This window comes from Nothoprocta perdicaria, unplaced genomic scaffold (genome assembly GCF_003342845.1).
Source record: "Nothoprocta perdicaria isolate Ctin4 unplaced genomic scaffold, notPer1 scaffold_251, whole genome shotgun sequence".
Classification (NCBI taxonomy): domain Eukaryota; kingdom Metazoa; phylum Chordata; class Aves; order Tinamiformes; family Tinamidae; genus Nothoprocta; species Nothoprocta perdicaria.
Genome location: NW_020455479.1, coordinates 964137 through 976790, shown reverse-complemented (window position 1 = coordinate 976790; position 12654 = coordinate 964137). Strand labels below are relative to the sequence as shown.

Below are 12654 nucleotides of genomic sequence, written 5' to 3'. Positions count from 1 at the left end.
AAGAAAAAAGTGACAAAAAGAAACAAGAGACTGCCTTTGTTATAGACAAACCAGCTCTATCAGCTAAGTGTAACAACAACTGTTTGTCCCTGACATTCTATGTACAATGAGGTATTTATGATTYTTAACATGCTGAAATACAGGCTGAATATGAAAGCAGCAGCTTTGAGAAACAAAGACACAGAAAGCAGTCTATGGAAGTGTGGGCAGGTGTTGTGACATTGAGGATATTCTGGAGATCGGCAATGATACCAGTGCTGATGCTGTGATTAAACTGTATATTGCAATTGCTAAGTGTGTGCTGTGGTTTAAGTGCATTGCTGTGACACTCTGCTAGATCCCGTGCAAATACCTTCAAATAAGTAAACTTTTTACGACACAGTCCTTCATAGTCCTTGTTCCTCAGCCTATTCAGGATGCTAAGAAATGGCAGGTTGCAAATGGTATCTTCTTAACAAGCCTTGTCTTCTTATTTGTGTAGGTAGGCATCAAGCCAGAGCTCTCCTGAATTCTTCAGAGAGCTGAGAAAGAGCACAAATACCACATTATGAGGAGTTGTTAGAGGAGTGTTTTTGGGCAAGAGAGAAACAAGAGGGTTTCTGTKTGATATGCTAAAGAACAACAAGCCAACTCTTGTTCTTGAGAATCCAGTCCCTCCTACATTCTTCTATCCTTTTTTTCCCCCCCCAGTGTGTTAACTGTTACTTACTGCACAATGTCTGCAAAGGTGGTGAGCAAGGGCTTGCACTGGTACTCAATGCCATGTTTGGCACACAGGGACTTCACCAGAGGAGCCACCTTCCAGTAGTTGTGCCGAGGCATCGTGGGGAAGAGGCTATGAAGAAGAGAAAGGCAAATCTTCTTCCAGTACCCCAAAAGAAATGCTATGCTTCAGATATTCTTACATTCATAAGAGATTTCACCCTCCTAAAAACGGTAAACCCACTGGCCCCCAGTAACTATTTGTAGAAAGCACAGCAAGAAGAGTAGGGTAAAAAAAAAATAAGAGGAAGGACAACTTTCTCTAAGGGGCTCTACTCACTGATGTTCAATCTGGAAGTTTAGATGCCCAGTGAACCAGTCATTGAACAGAGACTGCTCAACATTACATGTTGCCTGGAGCTGGAAGGGAAAGGAAAACAAAATGAGCAAAGACCTTTCTTGTTTGTCTGAAGAATATGTTGTGACACCCTGTTCTGTTGTTTGTTTTCTTTTCTTGCCTAATTCGAGTCACCTCAAGGCAAGGATCAAAATTCTCCTTCACTTACATGTGGGCCTGTGGTTGTWTGCAGACCAGCACAGGAGTTGGTGTGAGCATATGTGAACAGAGCTGAAAGTTTCTCCTGAGTCTTCATGAACCTGTGTCCTCAGAGCACAGATGGCTTCTGTGGTTGGTCCTTTACCCCATTACTTTTCACTTTCCAGTCACTAACAGGTTTTTCACCTCTAAGGCAACTCAGGACTTGCTTGTCCCGCACCCGTAATTTACACCCATATGTCCATGAATCTTGGGAAGCGACAATATCTTACCTGGGCTGACACCCAGTCTAAATTYTTATCATAGTATATATCCATTGGGTTATGGTTCATTTGTGAGACCCAGACAAACCAGCTGCTCTCCAGCATCCTATCCAAAYAAGAGGCCAGAATTAAACAAATTAACAAACAGATTATACTATTCAGCAGAAAGTGAGATATCAAAGAGAATAAGAGAATGTGGAAGAACAAACCAAAGGCAAAGGCAAGTGAACACAGATGACAAGCATAYACAGAGGAAGGCTAAAGTGTCCAAAGAGATATTACCTGAATATAAAATAATATGCTAGGAGACTCTTTATTCCTAATAATGATCCATAAATAAAAAAGAATCTGATATAGAAGGACAGCATCCAGGCAAGGTCCTACCAAAAGCAGAGACAAGAGAGGGAGGAACAACAAAAAAAGAAGTTAGAAGTTGCATTCCCTTCAATCTTTTCCCGAGCCCCAAGTTATAAGAATAAAAAGCGATTTTTATAAGYGATACTTACCGCCCAGTACCGTTTTGTGTATGCAATGTAAAATGTGTGGCAGTGGAAGTAGGTGGGGAACAGGAGCGGAGGAAGAGCTGTGCAGGAGAAGTCATTATCACCATTAATGGTATGAACTAACATATACTACCAGAACCAGAAAAAAAGGATCCCTGACTAGTTGCTTATTATGGAGAATGTTCTGAGTAGTTTTAGGGTCGTGGTGTTACACAGAAGTTTCTGGAAGGTATCAGCATGCATCAAACCACAGAAACAATAAGCGATCTGAGAGCCTATTGGTCTCTGCAGTAAAACGAGTGTAACAGAAGTTCTCCAAAGCTAGGACAGTTCCTGCTCTGCAGCGTGACAGTCTGGAGATGCTACAGCTAACATTACCTGTGACTGGAGCTACAATCACCTTCTGCTTCCTCATGGGGAGCTATGGCCAAGTTTCTCTATGCATTTTATTAGCCATACACCATATAGCAGAGATCAACAGTCCCTGGAATACTAATCTCACTCTCCCAAATAACCCCCTACCTACTGAGTGAGGAGTCAAACTTCTTTTCTCTGGACAAATAGGTGTCAATTTATTTTTGCAATACAGTATTGGCTTGAACGTGAACTAGGGTAAGTGTACCCCACCTCTTCCTCCACCCTGGAAACATTGGTTTGGGTTGAGTAGTATTTGAGGTTAAGAAGGGCACAGAAATCCAACCTTGTGGCATAATTTAGGTCGGAAGGGATTTCTGAAGGTTTCTGTTCCAACTTTCTGCTCAGAGCAGTTTCAACCATGTGGTTAGACATGGTTATTCAGGGCTTTATCCAGTCAGGTCTAAATTCCCCCCAGTTTAGATTCAGACTAATTATTGTATTCTTCAACACTRGCACCTTCATTCTACACGCCCTGTGTCCAATAAGGTCTACAGGTCCCATTGGTGCTCATGATTTTACAASAGAATGGAGATACTCACTGATGAAGAAGTATTTGTGCTGATGGTTGTAGGGCATGTATTTCTTCTTTTTGATACCAARCTGTAAACAGAAAGAACAATAAAATGCTGAGTGGGGACTAAGCAACCTCTTCAGGTARCTTTTATTTTCATTCTTGCCTTCCAAAAAGCACTTTTTGTGCATAGGTCCTTCAACCATCATTACTGCTGTCTCCCTCTTGTGTACCTATTCTATTAGTTTACATACATACACAAGTTACTTGCTACAAAGTTCTAGTATATCTAATATATCTAGTTCTAGATATACTCATGATGATAAAACAAAAAAGAGGTATGGCAAAACAGTGATAATATAGTTCATAAATAAAAGCTACACTGTTATATTTAAAGTGTGTAGGAAGCAAACTACTGTCACAGATATGACTATTATCTGGGCTGGAAGGGAATAACGTAACAAAAATTTTACAAGAGGATTTCATCTAAAGATGGTATGATCTGTAAGAGTGGGGATACAAGAGTGGGGATAAAATTCACCCCTACCCATCCCCAAAATTTAAGCATTGAATTTTCTTGTTTTTATGTTATTATGTTCGTAATTCATTTGGTGCAAAAGGGGTGCARCGTTGTCTTAGTTTTTACTCCTGGAGATGGAGTTGCACAAAATGAGAGTGTCCTACACTATCCTATCCTGTTGCATGACCTCTGGCCATGAGAGCTGCAGAGCCACCTGAACAGCCCTGGGTTCCTCAGCCCTGCCATTACTGGCTGCCTTTCGCAACAAGTCTGCCACCTTCTCCTAGAAAGCACAAACACGCAGAAGCAGCCTCTACCTGCGAGTCTCAGCCATGAGCATTAGATAACCTGCAAACATTATTGCCCAAGAGCTACTAATTAGTGCATTACTATAAAAAACRACAGATCATTAAGTTGCTATAAACATTAATAGTCTTTCTCTGGTAAGGCTTCCACAATACGTAAAAAACAGATGAATCACAACTAAGTGATTAGTTGTGACAACTAATTGTCAGTAATTGTGACAACAAACAACAAGTTTACATTTACTTGCCAACTACTTAAGCAATTAAGGAACTTAATGTAAGTGGTAACCAGCTCACAAAGATAAGTGGACACAGAAATTATAGTTTGGGTTTTTTTCCCCCAGAAATCTTCGTTTTAATTGTGTGGTTTTGTTTAGTGTATGTTTGACTAATGTGTTATTCCCAGGCCCTAGCACATAGTCATGAACACACAGACACACTGACCTCCACAGAGAATTTTTTCCCCAAAGTAAACAAGAAAGGGTGCATATCAATGTCAGGATCCTTCCGGAAACAGTTGGGCTTGGCATGATGCTGAGAGTGCAGAAGAGTCCACCATCTGGCTGATGCCCCCTGTTAAAGTGGAAAAAAAAATATGAGGAATACAATGATCYCAAGGACAGTTTCTCTCAGGTTCCTAATGCTAAACACACCCTCCTCCGAGGTGTCTTTAAAATGGACAGTTTTGTACTAAGAACATTAAATCTAGTAGGCATTTCCAGAGTCAGGTACTTACAATCAAATGGCACATCACAAACTTATGCAGCAAGTGATTCCACTTGGTCATCCTGAAGACTGAAAGATGTCCTAAATCATGCTGTAACCATGAAGCCTGGATCTGGTAGAGGGAAAAAGGAACCACTGAGAGCAGGAAAAAGAGAAATCAAGCTCAGGACAAGCTCGGGACCCATCATTTGCTATGAGATAACAAGATATATTTCTTGGATACTTCTCCAACACCGTGATCAGATAGGAGCTATGAAATCTTAACATTTGTAAGTGTTCCCTTAAAATATCTCGTTGGAAGAATCACAAATTAGGCACATTGAGAATTCCTCACAGGCAGATTGTCTTATCTACTGTTTTCTGTAAATAACTGCCATTCAAACTCTGTCTAACAACTAAAGAAGAGAAATATGCAAGTGAAGAAATGGAGGACTGCATAACAAATGCATGACAGTTGATGCAACTCTTCATATACACTGTGGGATTGTAGCTCACCTGGGAAATTGTCAGTACCACCAGAGAGACCATAAAGGTTATTAATGAAGCCCCAAAGTAGAAGAGAATGAGCCAAGCAGCAGTATCCAGCAGGAGGATGTGAACGAGGTGCAGGAAGAAGAAGAGCTGATTTGGCTTCAGAAGACCCATCTTCTCAACAGTGGCACACAATTCACGGAAGTCTTCCACCAGCATTTTCTGTGGGAAGCATCAGTGTTAGACTGCTCCTCGCTCCAGAGCACAGAAACTCAAATCTCTTTTATGCTGCAGTAGGCAATGAGAGAGAAAGTTGGGGCAGGCTAGGAGGAGTGGGGACAGAGGGAAGGAGATCCATACAGTCTAAGGAGTATTTGCCCACCAAGACTACTCCTATCCCATCTGTGTCCCTCTCACTAGGTTTTCTTCAACACAGTAGTTTGGTGACTCAGCGCTGCTTCCATGGATRATTAAGGATATGGACTTTGAGACTGTTACAGAAGGCTGACAAAGAGCAGCGCTGACACAGCCTGTGAAGCTAGGCTTATTTTATGGCTAATATATTCTACATCCTTTCCCTAGAGAGCGCTACAAGTGAGTAGGGTTTGAAAACTTACTCAGATTAAGAGAATTTTTTTGATATTTGGTTATGTCTTTCTCAAAGCAGAGGAAAAAAGAAAGAGTGTTAGATGTGATATTCATGTGAGTGAAGCAAGACTCTGTTGTTTAGGCAGGGTTGCCGTGCTAAGAAAAATCCATCCAGGCCTCTCAATCTACACCATGTAACATTGAATTAGACTAATGTTCATTTATTATTTCTATGCAGTAGCACAAAAAGAAATAGTGGGGAAGTAATGGATCCCACTGTTCTAYAAGCTATGCTGATACAGAAGAATAAGGTCTAATATCAGAATATTCCTCTTCAATTTGCCTTAGGTTTGACTGACGGGGACAGACTCACATTTTTAGTGGGTTCAACATCGGGCTCATCTGGTGCCAGCTCCCCAATCTGCAGTGGCTTCAAGTACTTGCTCACCAGCAGCTTGTCAACGTGGAATGCTACAAAGGCATCCTGCAAATGCACGGGAGTAAAGGAAGAGATGAAGGAAAAAACGCAACAACACTATGCTATTAACCCCCATTATTAACCCCACTACACACACTTAGCACTAGGAGGATCCACAGCAGCAGAGATAGCTGGCTCACTTTTCCAGCTCCTCAAGCTTTTCTTGGTCTTTTTATTCTTGTCCTTATCCTCCCTTCTCCTTACATGAGAACTAGTTTCTACTGACCAGCAGGAGAGACCTGACTTCCAGTACTGCAGTTCTTTGGGGTATGCAGGTGCCAAAATACAGCAGTGAATGAATRTCTAAAATGCAGCTTAGTCTCCTTGCCTTTCTTCTTTTTCCCCCCATACAATTTTAGTGATTTTTCCTATGTCCTTCAGCTTTCAGATCCTCAAAAGACTCTTCTTGCAACTGCAATTTGTCAAAAGAGAAAGTTGCCTTTCAAATATGACTGCTCACAAGAAAAATGCAGCTCTTGCTATTTTCGGACTAGGAGAATTTTTTACCTTTCAGAAACATACGCTTTTCATGAGGCTGCATGCATACATTTCCCAGTGTAGTCAGGCAAAAGCATCAAGACTTTTGTTATATTCAGGCTATGTGTATATATAGGAGAGAAACCACACTGCAAGAAGCAGTGCAAGTTCTGAAGGAGAAAGACAGGTGACAGCATTGAGCAGTCTGCCCTAGGAGAGGGAGCTGGACAATATCCCTATCTCTGGGCAAAAAGCTCCACACAGCAAAGATTTAATCTGGGACCATGTCATACAGGTAAATATTCCATTTTTTTCTAATCCTTGGAGATATAYAATAGGAAATGAATGCAAAGATCCAGTGATGATGCTGTTTTCCAAGAATGCTGAGTTGATTAAGTTTTACCTGCTCTTCAGCATCTCTGGAACAAAGTAAAAACCCTTCCTATTAATTTCACTCATAGCTCTTGAGTTGCAGTTTCATGATGTGTACTTAAAAAAGAAAAGGAAAATGCCTGGGAAAATAACCAGGCATTTTTTCCACTGTGGTGCATGGTCTTTTTAAGGTGCACAAGTGTGAAGATATATGAGTTGGTGCTGCACAGAATTTGCTGAGGTCTGACAGGGCTTAATGAGCTGGTCAGGGCACCAACCAGTAAGAACCACCTCAGTTTCCAGAAATAAACATCAGTATATATTCACTGCCTGGAGTATTCCAGGATCCTTGGATGAAAGAAAACTGACTGCTAACAAGAACAAACAAATGATGGAGAATAGAGAAGGCAAAACATAGCATTTGAAATTAAAATGTAGCGGACTTGAAATTTAGTTATTTTTACTTTCATAAGATTGCTCTAGGAATTTGCCTTGGATATTTTTTTGAAATTGGCTTCCTTGCTCTCTATTTACCACTCTTTTCACACTTCCTACACACATCAGAAGGCCAGATCTGCAGGGATTTTTCCAAATGATATGTGGGGGTGAATCCCGACAGCTCGGCATTTAAAACAGCAGTCCAAAAGGAGAGAAAATGAAGGGGAGCTTTCTTAGAATCATTAAGGTTGGAAAAGATCATTGAGATCAAGTCCATTCATAAACCCTTCATCATGCCTGTTAAACCATGTCCTTAAGAGCCTCATCTACATGTTTCTTGAACACTGCCAGGGATGGTGACTCCATCACTTCCCTGGCAGYCTGTTCCAATGCTTGACAACTCTCTCCATRTAGAAATTCTTCCTAATGTCTAACCTCCCCTGACACAACTTGAGGCCATTTCTTCTTGTCCTACCTGTAGTTATTCTGGAGAAGACAGAATAACTTCTCCCYGCCTCGCTACAACCTTCTTTCAGTCAGTAGAGAGCAATAAGGACTCCSCCAACCTTCCTATTCTCCATCCAGCTCTCTCAGCCGCTCCTTATAAGGTCTGTGCTCCAGTCTCTTCACCACCTCCRTTGCCCTCCTTTGGACACACTCTAGCACCTCAATGTCTTTCTTGTACTGAGGGACCCAAAACTAAACACAGTGTTGGAGGTGTGGCCTCACCAGCACCACATACAGGGGGACAATCACTTCTGTGGTCCTTCCTGGCCATCTGGGCACACAGTTGGCTCATGTTGAACTGGCTGTCGACCAGCATCCCCAGAACCTTTTCTGCTGCACAAGCCTCTCTGCTCCAAGTCTGTAGTGCTGCATGGGGTGGTTTTGACCAAAGTGCAGGACCTGGCACTTGGCCTTGTTAAACCTCATACAGTTCGTCTCAGCCCATGGCTCCACCCTGTCGTGAGCCTTCCTACCCTCAAGCAGATCAACCCTTCCTCCCAGCTTGGTGTCATCTGCAAATTTGCTGAGGGGGCCCTCAATCCCCTCATCTAGATTATTCAAAGATGTTACAGAGGACCAGCCCCAACACTGACTCCTGGGGAACGCCGCTTATGACCAGTCACCAGCTGGATTTAACTCCATCCTCCATCACTCTCTGGGCCTGCCCATACAGCCAGTTTTTAACCCAGAAAAGAGTCTACCTAAGACATGAGCTGCTGGCTTCTCCAGGAGAAGGCAGCACGAGACTGTGTCAAAGGCCTTAGTGCAGTCTAAGGACCACATCCACAGCCTTCCCCTCATCCATTATGCAGGTCACCTGGTTGGTCAGGCAGGATCTCCCTTTCCATGAGCCCCTGTTGACTCTGCCTGGTCCCTTGGTTGTCACACACATGCTGTGTGATTGTCCTCAAGATGATCTGCTCCTTATAACTTTTCCTGATGTCGAGGTTGGCCTGACAGCCTGTAGTTCCCTACATAAACAGCTCCCTCTCGACCGTTCTTACCCATGCAGTAACATGCTAGCAGTGCGACACTTGCTWTTATAGACCTGATACTTTCAAGCAGCCTTGCTCACCCCCAGAAGGTTAATATTCAATAAGTAAATATATATATACATATTTAAAGGAAACTACTTGTGAAAGTAGTCTTTGCTTGCCTTGTGCTGAGTGAGCAATACCTTTCTTCAAAGGTTTGTCTCTGCAGATGACTGCAGTGGCTGCCCGGGCCGTTTTTTGTACCTGCAGCAGCTTCCCTATAGCATCACTCACTGAAGCCTTTACGGTGCCTGCAAGGGGGATACTGGTCTATAGTGACAAATACCCACCACACACGCGCCCTCCCGCCGTGCCGCCCCTCACCGTGGCATCCTGCCCGGCATGGCTGTCCAGGAGCCGGGCGCCGCCCGGGTGCCGCCGGTAGAAGCGGCTCACGTCGTAGACCTCCTGTGGATGACGAGCCACATGGATGACGCTCTGGCTGCTCGGGCTCGTGCCGTGGGCCGCGGCCCGTGCGCAGCGAAACCTCAGCCCACGTGAAGTGCCGAACCGGCACCGTCGAGACCGGTTCCCCATCCCGCTCCCCGGTGTCCCCGTCCCGCTCCCCAGTGTCCTGCAGCGGAGCCATCCCCAACACAGGCCCTGGGGGTCCCTCGCCAGTTCGGAGCCTCCCCGCTCCAGCCCCTCTCCAGCACCTCCCGAGCAGCCCCGGGGCTTTCCAGATGGCTCCTCCTGCCCGCACTGCACTCCCCAACAGGGAAGCTGTCCCAGTCCAAGACACTCGCCCATCGCAGAGCCAACACTGCCCGKCAGCTCCGTTCAGGTGCCTCGGCCAGCAAACACTCAATATTCGAGCCCCAAAGCTGAGGCTTTCGTTCTCCTGCCCTCCTTTTTCTTGCTTGTAAAATTGCTAAACTATTGACTGGAAAAAAAATGAGAACTAACTCCTTCAAATTACTATTAATTACAAAATAGCCCTTAGCTCAGCTATTTCCTAGCTTTCTAAAGCAGTCGTAACAGTCCCATGAATTTCTCTTTTAAAGACACACTATAAAGTTTTGAAAATAATAGAAAACCACACCTGATTCAAAGCTCGATGGTTTCTCCATTCAATGATTTCTTCATTCCCAATAAAAACCCATGTTAAAGCCCACATCAGCATCAGCCTGGGTGGAGGAGAGCACTGCAAGGATTCAATTTGTTAAAGCATGTAATATTCCACCTGAGATCTTTCTTGATAACACCTCTCACATCTCTATTTTGCATCATTTTCCCCAGTGTTCATCTGCTTTTGAGCTTGCATGRGCTAGTAAAGCACTCTCTGGACAGTAATCCTATAGGCCACGATTCCTCTTAGCAATGCTGATTCCAAGAACCACAAGAAACCCAGTATAGCCAGAACTTATAACTTTACCTCTTTACAAGAAAAGTCCGTTTACAAAAAYCATTTACTCAGCTCCATTTGGAACGAGGCCAATGAAATAAGATGCTTCAGAGATAGGCTTAATACTTGTTATGATTTACCTGTTTCTTTGCTTCTATGCTCTCACAGTAGGGAGCCAAAAGCTTGTTTTCCTTCTGGTTCCTGGGCTTTGTCATCCCACAGAGTTGCTCCCAGGGCTTTTTGCAGAGCTTGTTGCTGATGCATTGGAGAGAAGCCATCTCCAGTGCATCAGTGCATGCCTCTGGAGCACAGCAGGGCTTGTTCCTTTTACCTTCCCTTCCTACACTGAATCCTCAATACTGAATATTCGCCAGAGGAGCAGGCAGGACTCAGCCCACTTTGTCCTATGTTCGCACCTCCTTAGCTCCCTTTTTCTGACTCCAAAACTCCCTGCAAAACAACTCCATCAAAAAAATAGCATCAATAACATCTCTAACACRTTGTGAATCTTCACACAGACCTATTAAGCAGCACTAAGAACCTGGATATTTCAGGTGATGGGCAACAGTTTAGCTGGGGCTTTAGATTTTGAAAACTGTCCTCCAGCTCTTAAAGTCCTTCTATGGGTRTATTCAACCCTTGGATAACTGAACCTTTAATTACTGGAGAATGAGCCACATGCAGAAGGACAGCATTCATGACAGGTTATAAACATTACTCCGACAGAAATACTTGCATCAGCCAACTGATGTTTGTATTGGAATGATAATTTTGGCAACAATTCATTAAACTAAACCACAGCTACCTACTACACAAAGTTGCCAACTATTCATTTCTTTTACTGGAACTCTCCCCATTAAAYTGAATTCACACATTTCCAGTATTGCAGGCCTCCATTTTCACATTTTGCAATTAGCCCTTTCATAATAAAAGATTGCATCTACTGAAAATGTCATCAAATTATGAAAGAATTGAGAATTCAGCTACCTGATATCCACTTGTTCCCTTGCACATCCCAAAGTTTTGGGCTCTATAATATACTCTTCCKTGCACTGGAGTGACATGAACCAAACTTGTGGTGTGATGAAAGTAATTTCATCAAACCTGAAAGAGAAGGCAAATTGGTGGTTAAGACTGGGTTGCAGAAGTCCCTTTCTGCAAGCCTGGAACCACCTGGTGGGTTCTTGAATACCAGAAAAGCACAAGTTGAATGACACCAAAGAGATGCCTGGGAGATCAAGTATATTCACATTTGGAGAGGACTCATCAATAAGGAGCCCTTTTTATGCTCTTAGGATTAGCAGTTATTTTCTTCTGCCATGGCTTAGGAAACCAGAGGGGATAAAATCATATCAATTGCAAGTACCATGTGTATTTGGAAGAGAGACTAGGAATGGTGTTCACTTCAGTTTTGCATGCCTGCACAAATGCTGAAAAGTGGCAGTTTAATGCTAGCAAATGAAGCATAACCTGGATATTGATGGACTCCATAATCACTTCTCACCCTTGGAAAATGCATTAATGAGTAATCCAATTAGCGGTTAGTAGTGCTCATAAGCTGCCAGGCTTGAGACCAAATGTGTCCCTATCTGCTAGAACACTGTTTTGCGGCCCTGGCTTATTCTTTCTCCTCAGTAGTTAAGGCAACTACCAGTATAGGTGCAACAATTTGCCCCAATAAATATTATGAATTGTAGTGCAAGGCAAGAAAGAAGACAGAGTATCTATTTGCCTAATAACCAACATATCAGATTTGCTGTGGTTTTCTATGTTTGCTATTTCAAACTATCGAGAAATCAATTCAGCATAGGCTGCGTCCTATGTTATTATAACTCAATAAAATCTTTGTAATGAGGTCCTCTTCCATCACAGTCGCGTGGGCAGCATTTAGTTTCAGTGACAGAAGACGTTAATAATTTCAGAAAGGAAGTGACTGAAAGGATATAATCAGAGCAGTCAGAGGTAAATCAGACACCAAAATCTCCATAGACAGGAATCTCTGAAAACACCACAGCAGTATGCAAAGTGAAGGAGACAAAAGAAGTGCTAATTAAACTGAGTTAACCAGAACAAAGTATAAACAAACTCAAAATACTCTTTATAAAAACACAACATATAAGAAGAAAATGATATATGACTTGCTGTCTGCAGCTCCTGTTTCATGTTTTTCTTTACCAACTCTTCTTGCTCATGTAGTGCAACATGTCACAGAAATGAGAAGCAGGACAGCAGAGTGCTACTTTTTGGAGTTTATAGCAGCAAGTAGGAAAGACTGCCATGGTAGGGACTAGAGAAAGTCCTGTCACTTCACTGAGGACTTATGATGTGGAACTATTCAGCCACACTGGTTCTGCRGATGAGATTCTCTCCTTCACAGGGTCTGGACAGAAGTTTGGGTCTCCTGATGCTCTTACTCCTCCACTTTCATGATTTTTTTTTTT

At 43.0% G+C, this 12654-nt stretch overlaps 1 protein-coding gene across 1 annotated transcript; it reads right to left on the bottom strand.

The window, feature by feature from the left end:
* Positions 1-469: 469 nt before the first annotated feature.
* LOC112948044 (fatty acid desaturase 1-like) lies at positions 470-9457 on the bottom strand. The gene is given in 13 exon segments (XM_026040246.1): positions 470-521; positions 710-835; positions 1043-1122; positions 1531-1627; positions 1804-1901; positions 2028-2104; positions 2981-3041; positions 4222-4350; positions 4514-4615; positions 4999-5196; positions 5936-6046; positions 9193-9330; positions 9332-9457. Coding segments are annotated over 13 exon segments (1395 nt in total).
* Between the last annotated feature and the right edge of the window lie 3197 nt (positions 9458-12654).